The following is a 20,344-nucleotide window of genomic DNA, read 5'->3' on the forward strand; positions in this document are numbered from 1 at the left end:
ATGTCACATGCTGGTAAGTGCTAAGGAGAAAAAGTAAATCAGAGAAGATTTGAAAGGGATAAGGTGAGGGGGTATTGACATTTTAAATAGGGTCACATAGAAAGCTTCACTCAGAAGCTGACATTTTACTGAAGGAAGCAAAGAAGTGAACTATTTGCCTTTCTGGGAGCAGGTTGTAGATGGGGGGTGGCAGGGAGAGTAATCTCTCTGTCTCTGTCTCTGTCTCTCCCTCTTGCACTCTCTCCTGAAACTGACTGTGGCCACAGCGCCATCCTACCTCATCCCAGGGCTCCCGTCAAACTCTGGACCACGTTCTGGCTCACCCGCTGGCACTGTTCCCTCAGCCCCACCTGGGCCCCTCTGTTCTCCGGGCCTGTGGACCTCCCTTCTCCCTGTACCTGCCCTTCTGGCCGGGCATCCCTTGCTGCCCCTCTGTGTCTCCTCAGGCACCGTCTGCCCCAGTCCCACAGATTCCAGCATCCTCCCCCCACCACATACTCCAGGGGAGTGCTGTGATGGGAAACTTTTATTAATAAGACTGAGAATAAGAAGAGCTAACACGGTGGCTTCCCTGGTGGCACAGTGGTTGAGAGTCCGCCTGCCGATGCAGGGGACATGGGTTCGTGCCCCGGTCCGGGAGGATCCCACATGCCGCGGAGCGGCTGGGCCCGTGAGCCATGGCCGCTGAGCCTGCGCGTCCGGAGCCTGTGCTCCGCAACGGGAGAGGCCACAACAGTGAGAGGCCCACGTACTGCCAAAAAAAAAAAAAAAGAAGAGCTAACACGGAGGGGCTTCCTACCTGCTAGCCAGTACACTGACCACTGAATGTGTGCTGTCTCCACCAGCGTTCCATAGAGAGGGCCCCTGTCCCAGCACCGCCAGCCCTCGTCCAGCTGGAGCAGTGGCCTCCTTTCTGATCTCTCTGCTTATTCTCTTTGCTTCCCCAATCCAGTCCCCACACAGCAGTTAGCAATTTTCTTTTTAAACATAATGTAGATCGCATTGCTGTCTTACTAAAAGGTCCATGGCTTGTCGTCTCAGACAACCCAACCCTGCGTCTGTTCTCTCAGGCCCCTCTGGCCAGCTCTGGCCTCCATAACCCTTTTCCCCTCTGACGCTGGCACTCCATTCTCTCCCCCCAGTCACAGGGCACCAGGCATGCTGGTCTCCTTTCCTCTCCTCAAGCACATCCTGCCTCAGGGCCTTTGCCTCTGCCTGGAACCCCTTACCCTCATCTTCATTCAGCCTTTTCTGAAGTGTCCCGGTACAAACACCAGCAACTCAGAGGGGTTTCTCCAGGCCACTCTGTCTCCCCAAACTCAGCTTTGAGCACTCTCAGTCACATTACCCCTGCTTGCTTCAAATTTTGTATTATTATTTCTGAGTGCACTTGTTTATATCTTTAACTTTTTAATATAAGGGCCTTTGTTCACGGCTGTTTCCCATCCTCCTAGAATGGTGGCCGGCCCAGATCTGGAACTCAATGTATGTCGAATTAATGAATGAACAAATAACCTAATTTAATTGTCACACAAACCCCATGGTCTGTTTCAGTGGTTCTCAATCATGATTGTGCATTTCAATCTCCCCGGGTGCTTAAAAAGAACTTGAACTCAAAACACATTGGATTCAATTTCATTGATCTGGGGTCGGGTGAGTCTGGGCATCTTTTTTTTTTTTTTTTTTTTAAGCCCCCTTGGTGATCCTAATGTGTTTTCATTTATGCTGAAATTCACACTTAAATTTATAACCTTCTTGGCCGAAGGAAGGCTGCCAGGGCAGGGCGCTTCAGTCAGAATTGCCATTTTCACTCAAGCTCATACCTGCAGGAAGCCTGGTTTTTCTCAGGCCCACTGGGGCCAAGCCTTGGCCAGGGCAGCACACTCTGTGGCCCTTTAGGAGGGAAGTTCACACCTGAAGAGCAGGCTCCTGTTCCCTTTGTGACCAGAGCAGGACCCGAAGGCAGCTGGGTGTAAATCCAGAGGGAGAAGTGGTGTCCCTTCCTGAACACACTGAGGCCAGAACATCCTCAGCAGCAATGTTCTGAGTTCTGGGGTTCTGGCCCTGGAGAAGAATAGGCCATTGTTGAGTAAGGGGGGGCCTTGCCCCGCCCATGCTGAGTTGGGGGAGGAGGGCTGGAGGTCACAAGAAGGGCCAGAAACAAAACACACTATGGGGTACTGGGTGTAGCATCAAAGGTGCCTATAGATTGGAATTTGGATGCCATCTCTGTTCCTAAGCAGCTGTGTGGTCTCAGGCATGTCACTTATGCTTTCTAAGGCTCATTTTCCTCACCAGTAAAATGGCATACAACACCTAGGAGGATTGTTAGATGAGATGATACAGGCAAAGTGAGCAGCATAGTACCTGTAAGGCAGGAAGCCCTGTCCCAGTAATCATTTACACCATGTACACATGTATCAAACCAGCACAACGTACACCTTAAGTATATACAATTTCATTTGTCAGTCATCACTCAATAAAGCTGGAAAAAATTAAAACATATTTTAAAATATACTGAGGGCTTCCCCCGTGGCACAGTGGTTAAGAATCTACCTGCCAATGTAGGGGACATGGGTTCGAGCCCTGGTCCGGGAAGATTCCACATGCCATGGAGCAACTAAGCCCATGCGCCACAACTACTGAGCCTGCCCTCTAGAGCCCGCGAGCCACAGCTACTGAAGCCCACGCACCTAGAGCCCGTGCTCCGCAACAAGAGAAGCCACCGCAATGAGAAGCCCACGCACCACGAGGAAGAGTAGTCCCCACTCGCCGCAACTGGAGAAAGCCACGCGAAGACCCCACGCAGCCAAAAATAAACAAATAAAATAAATTTATAAAAAATAAAATATACTGACTGTTAGAAAGTAATAAATCTTGGGGAGGAAGATCAAGCAGAGAATGGCGGGCAGGAAGTGTCAGATGGGGGAGGGTTCCACTTTCGATGAGGCAGTTGGTTGAAGGTCCATGAGCTGAGCCCTGTGGGTGGCAAGGCAGTGAGCCATGTGGATGGAGCGTCCTGGCGGAAGAGCCCGCAAGAAGGCCTGAATCAGTGCTGGCTGGAGTCGGCCTGCAGGGCCACCTGGGAGCCTCTTAATATTCAGAAACTTTGCAGGCCGGCTGTTAAACTTTGATAAGTTGAAACTGGTGGGAATCAAAACTGGCCATGGTGGGAATTTTTAACCATAGATACTGGCAAACACTACAAGTCACTTGTGCAGTTTTTGTTCTCAGAGAGGCACTTTACCAACAACCCCACCTCAAGCCAGGACTTCAAAGCCACAGGGAGACTGCTGTGGCTGCAGTCCAGAGAGCCAGGTGAGAGCTGTTTTCCAGACTTTGCCTTTGAGCGACACAGGAGCCAGAGGAGACTTTGTTCTTTTTAGTAGCTTTATTTAAGTATAATTTACATACCAAAAATTCACTCATTTCAAGTGTACAATTATTTGTATCCCTATCAATTTCTTTTAGTAAGTTTACAGAGTTGTGCAGCTCTGACCACACTCCAAATTTAGAACATTTCCAACAAAGAGATCCCTGTGCCCATTTGCTCCAGGCAACCGCTAATCTACTTCCTGTCTCTAGAGGGGTTTGCGCAGAAAAGGGACGTGATTTGATTTATATTATTGTCACTGTTGTCTCCTTTCTGCTACAATATAATAAAGTTCCTGTTCTCTTTTTGGATTAGATGATGACCTGAATTTTCAGGGAAAATATCCCCTAGGTCCAGACACCCAGCAGGCACTGGGGCTGGAGTACCATCTCCCAGCTGTGAGAAAAGGTGGCGGGGCCGTGCCCACTGATTCAAGTGTGCTGACCAGCTGAAGCCACATGTCCCCTGCTGGCTTCGGGCTCTGCCTTCTCTTGCCTGCGTTTGGGGCCAAAGTTCCCAAGGGAGGCTGAGTCAGCAAATTGTCTTTACCGGCGTTCCCAGGAACCCGAATGTTTACAGGCATTAAGGCCTGCATTCAGCTGAAGCAAAACCTAGAAGTCTTCTCACTTCCTGGGTTCAAGAACAAGGCACTGTGGAGAGAAATCCTTCAGCAGGGGGTGTCAGCTGCCCCTGAGGCCTTTACTGATTAAACCTAAAGAGGGCAGGGCCTGAAATGGCATTGTGCACTTGGGAAGGAGGCCTGGGATTCTAATTATCTGCTGTCAAGGGGCCCCCGGAATCCAGGAGTGAAAGGCAGAGGAAAGGGCTTGGGGCAGAGTTCAGGAGAGGTGAGGGGTTGGGGAGGGAGGTGAGGGAAAGGAAGTCCTGCCTCACAAGCCGACCTCTGTTGCAAGGCTGGTGGCCACAGCAGAAGCTGGGGTCTAACTTTCTGGGAGGTGGGACCTGGAAGTCACATTTCCCCTCCAAGCCTCACTTTTTTTTCTGTAAAATAGAGAATATAACACATCATACAGTTGTTATGAAGATTTAAGGAAATATAAAGCACTTTTCAAATGCTTAATACACAGTAAGCCTTCAGTAGATGACAGTTATTATTGCTTTTTCTGTTACCATGACACATCATTATTGTTGATTATTGTCTTAGTCCATTTGGGCTGCTATAACAAAAATACTGTATACTGGGTGGTTTAAACAACATTTGTTTCTCACAGTTCTAGAGGCTGGGAAGTGCAAGATCAAGGCAGCATGGGCAGATTGGTGTCTGGTGAGGGCCTGCTTCCTGGTTCATAGCTGTATCCTCAGCAAGCAAAGGAAAAGGGAGCTCTCTGGGGTCTCTTTTATAAGGATTCCACCCTCATGACCTAATCCCCCACCAGCAGCCCAGCCTCCTCACACTATTGCATTGGGGGTTAGGATTTAACATATGAATTTGGGGGGAACACATTTAGTCTATGGCAGTTATTATTCCCATATTCTATTATTATTATTATTACCAAGAGGAACTTGGCAGAAAGAAACTGGGGATACAGCCCCGAGGCCACTGCTTCACTTCTCAAACTTTAATGTGCTTGACTCACCTGGGGTTCCTGTTAAAATGCAGATTCTAATTCCACAGGTCGAGGGTGGGGTCTAAAGTTCTGCCTTTGTAACCTGCTCCCAGGTGATGCTGATGTCCTTAGTCCATAGGCCACACTCTGAATAGCCAGGCACTAAAACTTCTCTGTCCAATACAGTAGCCACTAGCCACGTGTAGCTCTTGAGCATTTGAATGTGGCTGGTCTAATCTGAAGTGTGCCTGGAAGTGTAAAATGCACATTGGATTTCAAAGAATTAAGAACAACAACAAAAAATGTAAAATATCTCTCTAATAATTTCTGATATTGATTACCTGTTGAAATTACAGGATATAGCTAGTTAAATAAAATGTATTATAGTCAGTTTCACCTGTTTCTTTTTACTTTTTTGAATGAAACTACTAGAGAATTGTGTATTACACGAGTACGTGTGGTTCACATCACATTTCTATCCGAGAGTGCTGCCCTGGAGTTTTCTTTCTCATTGTCAGGCCAGTTCAGGATTTGCCAAAGGCTTTTTGAGGGATTCGCTTTGAAGGACTGAGCCTTGGGAAGCAGGCTCTGAGTCCCTACACTCAGATCCACAGAGATCCATGGACAGTGAGAGGTGGAAGGGCTAGACCTCATGTCCAGGGAGGAGAAATGATCAAAATCACACCATGGAACTCAGACTAAAGCCCAGGACCCTGTTCTACAAGGCCATATGTGCTGTGCTCACCCTAAGGCTGACCACAAGTTTCTCTCCAACCTCAGAGTGTCCCTGAAGCCCAGAATTCATGACGATGCTCTCTCTCCTCTTTGGTGATATGGCTAAGAGGACTGGTCCTCCAGGCTCTGAGAAATGCCTGGGGTATCTGTGCGTCTCATGGGCAGCTGCCACCTTTACTTGTCCCTCAGAAGACTGTGGCCACCTGGGAAGTCATCAGCCTGGGCAGGCAGCCAGTGCCTGAGTACTTCAATTTTGCCCATGATGTGCTGGACGTGTGGAGTCAGCTGGAAAGGGTGAAGCTCACTGTGTCCCAGGGTCCATCTTGAGCATCAGATTCCGTCTGCCCTTGGGCACCCCAGTGAGACTCAGGACTACAAGACATGTGGACATTTTGACTTGGGAGTTTCTCAAGTCCTAAAATTTAAACTGTTAGCATTTAACCTTAGAAAAACAATTACGACCAAGTCTTTGAGCCTTAGACACCCTTGCCCAGTCTCTAGTGTGTCTCACATTCCTGAGCCCAAATCACACAGGGAGAGAGTTACGCCCCTTTTGATTCCCTTCCGATCATTCTGAGCAAGTGAAGGAGAAAGTTTTGTATTACTCTTAGTCTGTTTTTAGTATCTTCCTCACGTCGTGCACATCCCTTTTAAATAAGGAGAGAGCTTGGCTCAGGCTCAAAGCTTTTCACAGATCACAGCAGATACATAAAATTGAATTCAGATGATCTCTATTTCTTTGGGTGTCTCTGTGCATTTGCTTCCTTCTTCATTTACCCTTCCTTATGTGTCTGTTGTGCCTCTCTCTGAATTCTATGTTAAATGTACTTTTTATTTGTAGTAGGAGAATATAAACTTTATCTCAAAGAAATTTATTTATGTTAATTTTAAGAAGAGCTTATTTAAAAAAAAGATGAGACAAGTACTACTGTGAGTAGATGTAATAGCAGTCTACTGTTAGTGGATATGGTAAAATTTATGGAGGTGGTGTGAGAATGACTGAGTTGTAAACGCAAGCTTTGCTGTCAAATAGATGTGGTTCATCTGCTTGAAGTGTGACCGTAAGCAAATCCCTAGGCTCCTTGGATCTCAGTTTTCTAACCTATAAAAAGGGACTCATATGCCACTTGGAGCTGTGTGAATTAAATGAGAAATAAGAGATGGAGTCAGGGTGCTCCTTTCCTGTCTACAGAGTGTAAGCAGAGTGAGCTTACACTAGGCTCATCCTTAGAAGACTTCTCCTAATGAAAAAAATCAAACAAATAGGGTTAAGTCAGAAAAAATGATGGAATAAGGACTTTCTAAAATTTTTTTCTCCATAATAGCAGCAACAAAAACCTTAGAAAAGTGGTCATAATCAACTTTTCAGAACTCTAGAAACTAGCCAAAGGCTAGAGTAATCCAGGAAATATTTATTAAAGAAAAACTTGTTACGATTTTGGTGTATCTCAGTGAGCACACCCCTGAGATATTACCTTATTATGTAAAAATAACATATCCTTCATGACTATTCTGACAAAAGTTTAAAACACATCTGATGTTTACCTTTCAGGAAAAAAGAACTGCCAGAAAATAATAGCCTCTACATTATGCATGCATTTAAAAGCTTAACTGAAGTCTGCCTTTTATAAAGGAATAATATGAATAAGTTGAACTGCACTTTTAAAAACTTAATTGCCATTAAGGCAGAAATTATAAAGTTGCCCCAAAATGACAATAATCCCAAAGTGATCTACATACTCAATGTAAGCTTTACAAAAATTCCAGTAGACTTCTTTGCAGAATAGACAGTCTTGTCCATAGAGTCATGTGGAAATGCAAGGGACCCATAATAACCAAAACAGTCTTGAAAAAGGAACACAAAACTGGTGTATACACATTTCTTCATTTCAAAACCTACTACAAAGTTACAGTAATCAAGACTGTGTGGGAAAAAAAAAAAGGCAATGTGGTACTGGCATAAAGATTGGCATGGATGAATGGGATAGACTTAAGAATTCAGAAATATACCCATAAATCTATGGTCAATCAGTTTTCAACAAAGGTGCCAAGAAAATTCAATGGGGAAAGAATTGTCCTTCCAATTAATGGTGCTGGCACAACTGGATATTCACATGCAAAAAATGAATGTGGTCCCTACCTCACACCACATACAAGAATTAACTCAAAAATGGATCAATGACCTAAATGAAGGAGGAAAAACTATAAAATTCTTAGAAGAAAATATAAGTGCATATCCTGAATTAGGTAATGGTTTCTAAAGCATAAGCAATGAAAGACAATAAATAAATCAAACTTCATGAAAATTTCTAGTATTTGTAGATCAAAGTGAAAAGATAGCCCACAGAAAGGGAGAAAATATTTGAAAATCACATATCTGATATACATATATAGATCATATATATGTACACACCTATATATATGTTGCACATATCTGCAATATATAAAGAATTCAAGCTCAACAATAAAAAGATAAATAACCCAATTAAAATATTGGCTAAGGATTCAAATAGGCACTTCTCTAATGAATATAAACAAATGGCCAATATACACATGGCAAAATGCTCGGTGTCTTTATTCATTAGGGGAATAAAATTCTAACCACAATGAGACACCACTTCACACAGAGTGACACAGTTAAAAACAAAAACAAAACAGAAACAAGAAAGTGTTAAATAAAATAAATAAACTAAATAAAACACACAAACAAAAACAAACAAAAAGTGTTCGCTAGGGCTTCCCTGGTGGCACAGTGGTTGAGAGTCTGCCTGCCGATGCAGAGGATACGGGTTCATGCCCCGGTCCGGGAAGATCCTCCATGCCGCGGAGCGGCTGGGCCCATGGGCCATGGCCGCTGAGCCTGCGCGTCCAGAGCCTGTGCTCCGCAACGGGAGAGGCCACAACAGTGAGAAGCCCGTGTACCGCAGAAGAAAAAAAAAAAAAAAAAACAAGACAACTACTTTTGGTGGAGTGCTGGTTTCTCCATCCCCTGGGAACTTTGCACCAGTTAGAATGTTGTCCACTCCCTTCCAGTCGTGTCTGTAGAACAATCTACCTGAAATTTGTTTTCACAAATAATGTTTGCAAAACAGAGGGATACACACTCACATCAGAAAATTAATCTTTCTGTATGAACAAGCTTAATCCGACCATTTTGTTAATAGATTGTCTCTCCAAAAAGGAGGCAGAAACGTTCATTTATTTTTACATATTTTGCACAATATATAAAAGTGAGCACCCTTATAGTGTATCCAGCTCTGAGGAAAAGAAACAGACACACAGGGATTGGCTCTTTCCTCTGTCTTCTGTCCTAACTGAGTGGCTGGGCTGTGGCTGGATGGCTGATTATTTTAGAATCTCTTTCTTCTCACCTGTGAAATGAGAATGCTGGACTCAGTGGAGTGTGGAGTGTTTACAGCCTGCATTCTGAGATACTGAAGTGGTTTTTCAAGTGTCATTAAAATTTGTCCCTGCTTTCTGCTTCCTTATCGCTTCCCCTTGGGAGCAGATGAACTCAGCTACCTCAGAGTGGCTTTGGTTGAAGTAATATGGGGTCCTGGAGCTCCCGCTGCTATACCCACTCCCCTGCCCCAAGGGACCCACACCCAACACTAAGATTCATTGTAGCCTTTTGTTTGAAAGGCAAGGAAAACCACTGAACTAGGTAATCTCTAGGGCAATATAATACAATGTTCAAGATCATGGACTCTTAAGGTTACCCCTGCCTCAGTTCACAATTCCAGCTCTACAACATATTAGCTGTGTGATCTTGGGCAAGTTATTAATTTATTTAAGGCATAAAGGTCTAGGTCTTAGTTTTTTTGAATCTGCAAAGTGGGATTAATAATAGCATCTACTTTCCAGGACTGTAAGAATTAAATGAAATAATGCATGTAAAATTCTTAGCTCATGTAAATGCTCAGGAAATATTTTCTGAATTTCAATATTTTGTCATTAATAATGCCTTTTCCAGTTCAAGCATTCCAACTCTCTCCAGCCCCTTCTTGCTCCTATCTGGGGATATCTGGTCTGGACCTGTTCACAAGGGTCTTCCCTGTTGCCCAGTCAACATCCCCTCTCTGTGTGGTATCAGGGGCCGTCATGATTCCTGGCATCTCTCAGCTGACAGAGAAGGACCTCAAATTCTGGCTGCAGACATCCAGGGCCAAGTCCATTATCATCAGTGACTCCCTGGCTCCACGGGTGGATGCCATTAGCACCAGCAGCCCCTCCCTCCAAACCAAGCTGCATGTGTCGGACAGCAGTGAGTCATTTAACCATTTTGAGCCTCAATTTCCTTATCTGCAAAGGGTTATAATGATAATACCTACCCTGTGAGGTGATTGTAGGGGTTAGAGATGACTCAGGCTGGAGCTTCCAGCAGGTGCCTCACACTTGGTATTTACCAAATGTAGCCAGTATTGTTGTTACAGATATTACTGTGACTATGAGTGTCTTCACTATTAGCAGTACCCATTTTTGTATTTTACAGGGAGGTGTCCACAGAGCACAACTATGCGAGGACCAGGAGTCAAGACCCACCGGCCATCTACTTCATAAGCGGCACGACTGGGGCCCCCAAGATGGTCGAGCACGGCCAGGCCAACTATGGACTGAGTTTTGTGCCTAGTGGAAGGTACCAGGGGACAGCTCATCTAGTGGGTCCAAGGAACAGAAAGTAGGTAGGTGAGGTGCAGGAGTGTGGGTAAGGGTGAAAGTGGCAGGATTTGAAGTTAAGAGCTGACAAGGGGGTAAATCATGTTAGGATCTGAAGGCTTTGGGCTTTACTCTAAGTGAGGTGAGAAGCCATTGGAGGTTTGGGTTTTTGTTGTTGTTGTTGTTGTTTTAAGTGTGGTAAACTATACATACCATTAAATTTACCATTTTAAAGTGTATAGTTCAGTGTCATTAGGTACATTCACATTGTTGTGCAGTTGTCCCCACCATCCATCTGCAGAACTTTTTCATCTTGCAAATCAGAAACTCTGTACCCATTATACAAAAACCCCCTATTGCCTCCTACCCACAGCCCTGATAACAGCCATTCTAGTTTCTGTCTTGATGAATTTGACTACTCTGGGAACCTCATACAAGTAGAATTGTACAGTATTTTTCCTTTTGTGTCTGGTTTATTTTACTTAGCATAATGCCTTCAAGGTTCATCCATGTTGTAGCCTGTGTAAGAATTCTCTTCCTTTTTAGGACTGAATAATATTCCATTGTGTCTCTACCAATTTTGCTCATCCATTCATCCACTGATGGACACCTGGGTTGCTACCACCTTTTGACTCTTGTCAGTAATGTTACTATTGAACATGGGTGTACAAATACCTGTTCAAGACCCTGCTTTTAATTCTTCTGGGTATGTAACCAGAAGTAGAATTGCTGGATAATATGGTGATTCTACATAATTTTTTGAGGAACATTGGAGTATTCTGAGCAGAGGAGTGACATGATCTGATTTTTTTTTTAAGGATAACTCAGAATATTGGGTTGAGAATAAACTGTAGGAGGCAAGGATGAAGCAGTGGACCACTTAAGAGACCAATGCATTAAGAGGCAAGGGTGGAGGCTTGCCTGGGGGAATAGCAGTGGAAGGAGTGAGAAGAGATGAGATGCTGAATGTATTTTGAATGCAGACCTAATAAGATTTGGTGAGAGGTGAGAGATAAAGAGTCAAGGATGATGCCAAATTTATGTTTATACTTAACTAAACTATAAGCCCCTCCAAGCAAGACTAATCATTTGTTTCTATATCCCTAACGATAAGTGCTGAATAAATGTTGATCAAGTAAATAAAGTGCCCTGGACTTCCCTGGTGGCACAGTGGTTGAGAGTCCGCCTGCCGACGCAGGGGACACGGGTTCGTGCCCCGGTCCGGGAAGATCCCACATGCCGCGGAGTGGCTGGGCCCGTGAGCTATGGCTGCTGAGCCTGCGCGTCCAGAGCCTGTGCTCCGCAACAGGAGAGGCCGCAACAGTGAGAGGCCCGCGTACCGCAAAATAAATAAATAAATAAATAAAAACTCTGCTGACATGGTTCTCAGTCCTGGATGCTCATTAGTAGCACCTTGGAAGCTTCAAACATTCCTGATACTCAAGTTCCACGTCAGTGAGAGCCAACTTTCTGAGAATGTGTGTCAGCTCGCCAGGTGATTCAAACGTGCAGCCGAGCTTTATAGAAACTCCATCTGCTTTATATACTAAGCCATCAATCAGCAACAATATTGGAAGGAGCAGATAAAAATCAGTCCATTTGTTTTTGAAATGCTGTATATGTATTTTGTGGCTTTTCAGTGATTACAACAGAAATAATCTTTCATGGTATTTTATTGAAAGTCATAGAAATCTACCTACAAAACAATGACAGTAACAACATAGAAATTCCATCAAGCAGAGATAATGTGAAAATTTAAATGTATTTTCTTCTAATCACTTTTGTAGGTGAAAGTAAATCCTTGACTTTCCTGAAGAATTTATTCCTTATTCACTGAGTGCCTACTTCATGCCACTAAGTATACAGCACTGGACAGGAAAGATAAGACCCTTGTCCTCATAGAGCTTATATACAGGACCTCTCTGGTCTGTGATCATTCCATTGAGAGAGTCAAGTTGTAAAGTTATTTGCTAAAAAGAACCTTTGTTTTCTTCAACTTTTTCTTTTCATCACTAGTACCAGCTGTTAGTTTTCTTTCTGGGTCATTTTTAACTAAGAAAAAAATATTAAATCTCTTCATGAGAATCATGGAACATTGAAAATTAATAGAGATTGTCAGGCCACAGTTGCTCTGTGAATGCTGAGTGGTCAGTAAGACTGACCAGGTAAGCTCATTCCCCCCTCATTAGCATATACATTCCATATAGCTGAGATTGCACACGTCAATTAAAGTAATGTGCCTATTTCAACTTTATACCCAGTATAAGGAATCTACTTATTTTCCTATGGAAACAAACTGTCAAATGCACAGATGTTCATTACAGTGTTGTTTATAACAGATGAAAAAGGTGGAGGTACTCTCTGAATTTCTAACAGTGGGAAATTAGTTATATAAATGATATTACAGCATTGTATATTAAAAAAAAAAAAAGAAGAGAGAGAAAGAGAGAAAAAGAAAAGAAAAGGAAAGGGAAAGGACTAAAAAGAAAAAGAATCCAAATTTCTAATAAGATGAAAAAGGTGGAGGTACTCTCTGAATTTCTAACAGTGGGAAATTAGTTATATAAATGATATTACAGCATTGTATATTTAAAAAAAAAGAAGAGAGAGAAAGAGAGAAAAAGAAAAGAAGAGGAAAGGGAAAGGACTAAAAAGAAAAAGAATCCAAATTTCTAATAACATGAAAGTGTTTAAATAAATAATATTATAGCCACACAGGGTAATATTATGCAAATATTTTATATTCCATTACACTTTTTTATTCTTGTGAGGAGATGTTCATGATTGTTCATGATTGTTAACTGAAGTAAAATTGGACTGTTGAAATACATGTATAGAATATTTTGTATTCACACAAATGTGTATATGCATAAAATCACAGATAAGCCATGAAAAGATCCCATACACAGATCAAATCAGATTATCTGAGTAGTGAGACTGATCTTTTGTCATCCTTATCTTTCTTTTCTATTTATTCTATAAGAGATATATAATTGTATAATACAGAAATGATACATTTTTTACATGAAAGCTATGCAAGCAAAGGGTCCTCAGGTATAGTTTCATACATAATTGGCACCACACCACAACTTTGTACTATGCACTTTTTAACATTAAGTTATGTCATGTGTCTTTTTTGTGGCACTAAGTATTTTGAGAAAAATTCATTTTCTACGGCTGCTTAGAGCTCCCCCAATTTGGGGGTGAATGTGGTTATTAAACTTTGTGTAGCACATTCCCTTCTGAGGGCCTTGGCTCTGCTGGGGGCACTTTGAATACATCTCCCAGTGCCCAGCCTGACAACAAGCGTCATTACCCTGAGAAAGTTAGAGCCTTATCCACAAAAACACTATCATAAGTCTCAATATCTAGTAGAGCAAGTCTCTCCTTCTTACTCAACTTCTTTAGAAATGTTTTACCTATTCTTGGTCCTCTGTTCTTTCATATACACTTTAGAATCAATTTGTCAAGTTCTGTGGAACTGTTAGCATTTTAGTTGGAGATACATTGTTTATAGATCAATTTGGGGAGAATTAACATCTTTATGATATTAAGTGTATCTTTTCACTTATGTATATCTTCTTTAATGTGCTGTAGAGTTTTACATTTTCTATGTATGCTTCTTACAGATTTTGTGTTAGATTTATTTTTAGGTATTGACAGCTTAGCTTTTTTCTTTATTTTTCAGAATGCGTTTTTAAAATTAAAGTATAATTTACATGCAATGAAATGCCCTTATGTTAAATGTACAGGTCAATGACTTTTGACAAATGTATATACCTGTGTAACCATCACCACATCAAGTTATAGAACAACTTTTATCACCCCAAAAAGTTCCCTTGTGCCCCTTTGCAGTCAATCCCTAGGCCTCAGGCAATTGCTAAATTATTTGTTGTCACTGAAGATTAATTTTTCCTTTTGTTAAAAAAAGAACTTCATGTAAATGGAATCAAAGTATTAATTTGTTTGTGTCTGCTTTCTTTTACTCAGTGTAACATTCTTGAGATTCATGTGTGTTGCTGCCTGTGCCAGTAATTTGTTTCTTTTTCTTACTGAGCAGTAGCTTTACTTAAAGCTTTGAGAATCAGAGTTTGGTGTTGTAGCTCTTTCCCCTACCCTTGCTCTTGGCCAACCACTCCCTTTCTATCTTCAGTGATTGCTGAGCACAAAGAGTATCAGTGTGCTCTTTTATCCTAAGAAACAGAGCCAATAGCCTTGTGCCCACCCCCCTGCATGCAAGTATGCTGCCTAGACCCTTCTACGGATGGCAGTGGGCTGCTATCCTTAATCATTTCCTGGCAGCTTCCTTCCAGTTAAGAGAGGGAAAACACCTGTGTGTTTTAATAGGCACCTGGGTGCCTATTAGCACCCAGCAGAGTAAGCTGGAAGGCCCAGATTCCCCCATATCTCACCCCATCCAGGTACCGCTAAGTCTGAAATGCCACCATCAGACAGACACACATTCCTTTTGGTTAAGCATTGCCCTCACATCTTTAGAGATACAAATATGCTCTAGAGGGACACCATGAGAAGATATCAACACTTTGGTGTCAAGTGGACATGGAACTGTGTCCAAGAGGGGCTATTATTTAGGTGGGAGATGTTAGTGGCAGGTGCTGGCTTTGTCGTCCATCCTGTCCAATAAAATGTCCTTTTCCATTTGCAGGTAAAGATATTGTGAGCACACCAAACATGGCTGCTGATGGCTCTAACCTGGGAGGGATAACTAACTTGAGGGATGGCAAAATAAGTATCTAAAGTGACCTTGATATGTCAGAAACAAGGACAAAATTTAATAAGATGGCTTTTCTCAGGAGAAATGCAAATTCCTTCCCGTGGGTCCCAGAAGAACAGACAGTATGAGAGAAATAAGCTCATAGGCAGACCTATGAACTTTTCACTGGCTGTAAATCCAACATAATCCTAAAGTATAACATAGTTACCTTATGAAAGTTAGTGCAAGATCAAGCTGCATTTTCAGAAGCCTCAGGGCAGAGGAGTGATTTGCAAAGTCTGAGCCCTGGACTGCTCACAGCTGCATCTTCTGGGATTTTTGTTTAAAATATAGATTTCTAGACCTAAAGTGAGACTTGCTGAATCAAAGGGACTGGGAATGCAGCCTTAAGGAATCTTCACTTTGACCAGAAGCCCCTAGCCAAGTGATTCCAACGCCCACTAAATTTGAGGCCACTAATATAGAGTGAGCGGGGTGAGAATCTCATCTATGGGGGAAAGAAATTGTGCCTGGAAAAGTATGCCTAGTCCTGCGTGCCTCACATTAACTGGGGCTATGACAAATGTCTGTGTGCTGAAAGTTAAGCCAAGTATAATGCTCAGGACAGAGCCTGGCACGTAGAAAGTGTTCGATAAATGCTTGGTAGTTTTAGCAGTAAGAGAAAGCCCTTCCTAAAAACCAGATCTATCTGAACATGAAATGGTAGTGAGACGCCCACCACTGGGAAGTATGCAAAGACAATGAACCACCACTTAGGTGTTGCTGACAGGGTTGTATGCTAGCCTTTGAACTCTTCCATTCCTGTCAGAAACCATGTGCTGTTGTACCTGAGGTTGGGACTATTTCTCTTCCTTGGCAGGAGGCAACCTGCAAGAAAGATGTGGGCAGAGAGAGCCAAGGTGCAGAACGTCCGTCAGGATGCCTGAAACACCTGTGCAGCAAAATCCTTGCTGATTGCAAACACTCATACATGCAGTCTCAGAAAGACCCACTCCCCCTTGCAAGTGGTACACATTTTCCCCCAATCCTGCCTGTCCAAACCTGTACCTAGCTGCCTTCCTAGTCAGGAAAACACATATGTAATGAACCCTAAGGAGTTTGTGAATCTCCTCTCTCCAAAGTATTGGCATCTTAAGGGAAGCATGTTGGCTTCTAACAGTGTCATTTCAGGTATGGGGAAGAGTTTGGAAACTAGGATTCTAAAATCACTCCATAAAAGCCATACCTCCCAATAGTTGATCCTGGAAAGGCAGGCAACAGAAAAAAATCGGTATCCAATTTGCTGGCTGAGTCCAAGTCACTGGTAGAACTTTCACGTTGGGCTGGTAAATGTGAGCACTTATTCACAAGGCTAGGTTAAGGAGAAAAAAGTTGTTACATGAGGCCTGATTCTTTGTTTTTTGTTTGTTTGTTTGTTTTTGTTTTTTCCAAGAGGTGGTAAAGGCATTTATAGTCCTTTCTCCGGCCTATTCCTCGCATGATCCAGAGAAACTAACCCAGGAGCTCCAGGAGCACGTGAAAAGGGTGACTGCTCCGTACAAGTACCCCAGGAAAGGTAAACATCTGCGGGTTCTAGGACTGAATAAGCTGGGAAATCAAATGGGCACGTGCTCCCTGGGCTCCCACTCAGGATCAGGTACTGGGAGGATGAAGATACGAATAACCCTGGCTGCTGCCTCAGCCCTGTCTCCCTGTTTCTTCACTGGGCCTTCCCCATAGCACGTTGTGTTCCCGCTCTAAGAACTGACATAAAGGAGATTCAGTTGGTGGTATTGAAACACTGCTGGAAAGAGCATGTGCTCCAGGTTAGCTGTTTTCATTGTTGCTGTTTGGGGAAAACCATGAATCATGGAGGCTTTCCAGTAACGTCGAAAGGCTTTCTGTAAAATGATAATTTCAAAGTGTTTTTGTTTTATGGTCACTAGACGGCCTTTGTTTCAGAACTGCCAAAGACGGTTTCTGGCAAGATCCAAAGGAGTAAATTGAGGAGACAAGAGTGGGGAGATAAGAGGCAGCCCCCAAAATGTCCCATAGACCTCTGAAGCTTCTAAAAGGAACGGGTGGGATCACTGGTTAGTCCCCACTTGGAGCATCATCCCTTCAACCCTGTAGACATCAAAGGCTTTCAGTTTCCAAATGAGCATCTCCAGAATCATTGGATGACCCTGGAAGAGAGCAGAGAACATCTGCTCTCTTCTGAGATGCTGCTTTTTTTTTTTTTTTTTTTTTTTTTGCGGTATGCGGGCCTCTCACTGTTGTGGCCTCTCCCGTTGCGGACCACAGGCTCCAGACGCGCAGGCTCAGCGGCCATGGCTCACAGACCCAGCCGCTCTGCGGTATGTGGGATCTTCCCGGACCAGGTCACGAACCCGCGTCCCCTGCATCGGCAGGCGGACTCTCAACCACTGCGCCACCAGGGAAGCCCCTGCTCTCTTCTGAACCCAGAGTTCAGAGCCACTGCCTGGTCTAGCAAGTGTTTGGTGGCTTGACCTCCCTGGATATTTGGAGACATCCTCAGCAGCTGCCCACTGGTCTTACTTCCTAAGAGCTTTCAGCTGGCCCTCCAAAGGACAGGTCACCAGAGTATCGGGGCACTTGTGATCTCACTCACTGCCTGTGGGAGTGTAACCACTTGGCCCTTTTGATAAAGCTATTTGGTAATCATATTCGGTGCCATAAAAACTGGTCATACCTTTTAATTCAGAAACTCCATCTTTGGGAATCGCTACAAAAGAAAGTATTCAAAAGATGTTTCCTGTAGCATTGTTTAAAACAGTGGAAAAAAATGGGAAAAAAATTAATGCCTAACTAATAGGGCAATGATTAACTAAATTGTGGTAGGGTAACTCAATAACATATTATGTGGTCACTAAAAATACGTGTTGGGGAAAACTTGAGCTAAATTAATTTTAAATCAGAATAAAAATAATATATGTATAGTGGAGAACCACAACTTGGAAATGTAAAGGAAAATCTACAGATGGAAAAAAGACTGGAGGGAGATACACTAAAATGTTAATAGTAATTTTCCTGAGTATTGAAAATAATGGATGATAGATTTTTCCTTTCCTCTACATTTCTCTATTTTTCAAATTTTCTCAGTAAGCATATTTAACTCTTTTAATGAAAAAATTATTATTATTTTTTTTTTTTGCGGTACGCGGGCCTCTCACCGTTGTGGCCTCTCCTGTTGTGGAGCACAGGCTCCGGACGTGCAGGCTCAGTGGCCATGGCTCACGGGCCCAGCCGCTCCGTGGCACGTGGGATCTTCCCGGACCAGGGCACGAACCCGTGTCCCCTGCATCGGCAGGTGGACTCTCAACCACTGCGCCACCAGAGAAGCCCTTGAAAAAATTATTTTAAAGAAATAATCACCCAATACCGTACTCTGACTCATGTCTCGTCCTTCCTCCACATGCCAACACATCAACTCCAAATGCTAGTGTGTTATGTCTCACCCAGGAAAGATACAGGGACCTGAAGCCGTGTCTCAGAAGCCCCAAAACAGAGAGGGGTGACTCTGGGCTGCTGAGACCAGCCATGCAGAAAAGAACAGATGGAAACTGACCCTACTGCTGCTTATCCAACTCTTAGCACTTCCATTCACCCATTGACCAATATCTTTTGGGTGCCTACTCCGTCCTGGACTCGGGGAACACAGTGATAAGCAAAGCCAACCAGTCCTTTCCTGTATTAGTCTGCTCAGGCTGCCATAACAAAGTACCACAGACTGGGCAGCTTTAATAAAAGAGACTTACTCCCTCAGTTCTTGAGACTGTAAATCCCAGGTCAAGGGCGTTGGCGGTGTTGGTTTCATTCTGAGGCCTCTCTCTGGTTTGTAGATGGCTACCTTCTCCTGGGTCTTCACGTAGCCCCTTCTCTGTGCATGTCTGTGTCCTAATCTCCTCTTCTTATAAGAACACCAGTCATATTAGATTAGGGCCCACCCTTATGACCTCATTTTAACTTAATCATCTCTCTAGGCCCTGTCTGTAAATGTAGCTACATTCAGAGGTACCGGGGGTTAGGACTTCAACATATAAATTTTGACAGGACATAATTTGGCCCATGACACTACCCTTGTGGAGTTTACAGTCTAATGGGGAGGTTGATATTATTCATCAAAGAATAAGGCAAGTAAGGCACAACTGTGATAAATGTCATAAAGCAAAGAGTACAGTTAAAACACAGATGAGGGGACTGATTGAGACTGAGGGGGACTCAGGGTATGAGAGGAGACTTCCATAAGGAAGTCCCCAGTAAGCTGGTATCAAAGGAAAAGTGGAAGTGAACTAAGTAAGGAAATTGGGGATGAGCTTTCTGAACAAAGGATACAGCATGTGCAAAGGCCTTGGGGTGGGAAAGACAGGTTTTGTGTTTCTAAAAACAGCTCACAGTCAGCACAATTCTAAATTTTTTAACTCTCAACTGTCCTGTTGGACAGGTACCAATAACACCCTCGTTTTATAGATATGTTGACTGAAATAAAAATGCACATGAAAGCTGTGAGTTCCAGGTTTTTTTGTTTGTTTGTTTTTTTATATTAATTAATTAATTTGTTTATTTATTTTTGGCTGCATTGGGTCTTCCGTTGCTGCGTGCGGGCTTTCTCTAGTTGCGGCGAGCGGGGGCTACTCTTCGTTGCGGTGCATGCGCTTCTCACTGTGGTGGCTTCTCTTGTTGCGGAGCACTGGCTCTAAGTGCATGGGCTTCAGTAGTTGTGGCGCATGGGCTCAGTAGTTGTGGCTCGCGGGCTTAGTTGCTCCGCGGCATGTGGGATCTTCCCGGACCAGGGCTCGAACCCGTGTCCCCTGTATTGGCAGGCGGATTCTTAACCAGTGTGCCACCAGGGAAGCCCCTGAGTTCCAGTTTTATTTGGGAACTTACTGAGGCTATAGCCGAGGGGACAGTCTCTCAGATTGCTCAGAGGAACTGCTCAGAAGAGGTTGGGGAGGCCAGTATATGTGTGATTTTGGTGAAGGGGTGTGTGCATGCAAACGCATATCTCGGCAGAAGATTTCTGCTAGTCACGAGGAACAGATATCCCTGTTAATGATTTTAGTGCTTTTCTAAGTATGGGAAGATGCAAGGATTTGGGTTCATAAAAATTTCTCCCGAAATATATCTAACTATCTAAGGGCCTGTTGGCTGTTAATGCCTCATCCTGATCTTCGCTCTGAATTCCTTTCAGTGTGTACTATAGGTCAGCAACTTCAGTGGCTAATGACTTGATTCTTGTAGCACTGGATGGTGGGCAACATGCTTTATCTTACAGAT

The 20,344-nt window shown here is 43.4% G+C and overlaps 1 protein-coding gene across 1 annotated transcript; it reads left to right on the forward strand.

The window, feature by feature from the left end:
* Positions 1-17,109, forward strand: LOC307063042 (acyl-coenzyme A synthetase ACSM5, mitochondrial-like; the record flags this gene model as incomplete). The annotated part of the gene is given in 10 exon segments (XM_079719034.1): positions 1-13; positions 1,555-1,653; positions 3,235-3,318; positions 5,780-5,970; positions 9,742-9,940; positions 10,144-10,312; positions 10,706-10,782; positions 16,500-16,622; positions 16,993-16,994; positions 16,996-17,109. Coding segments are annotated over 10 exon segments (1,071 nt in total).
* Between the last annotated feature and the right edge of the window lie 3,235 nt (positions 17,110-20,344).

Source organism: Hyperoodon ampullatus, assembly GCF_949752795.1.
Source record: "Hyperoodon ampullatus genome assembly, chromosome: 14".
NCBI lineage: Eukaryota > Metazoa > Chordata > Mammalia > Artiodactyla > Ziphiidae > Hyperoodon > Hyperoodon ampullatus.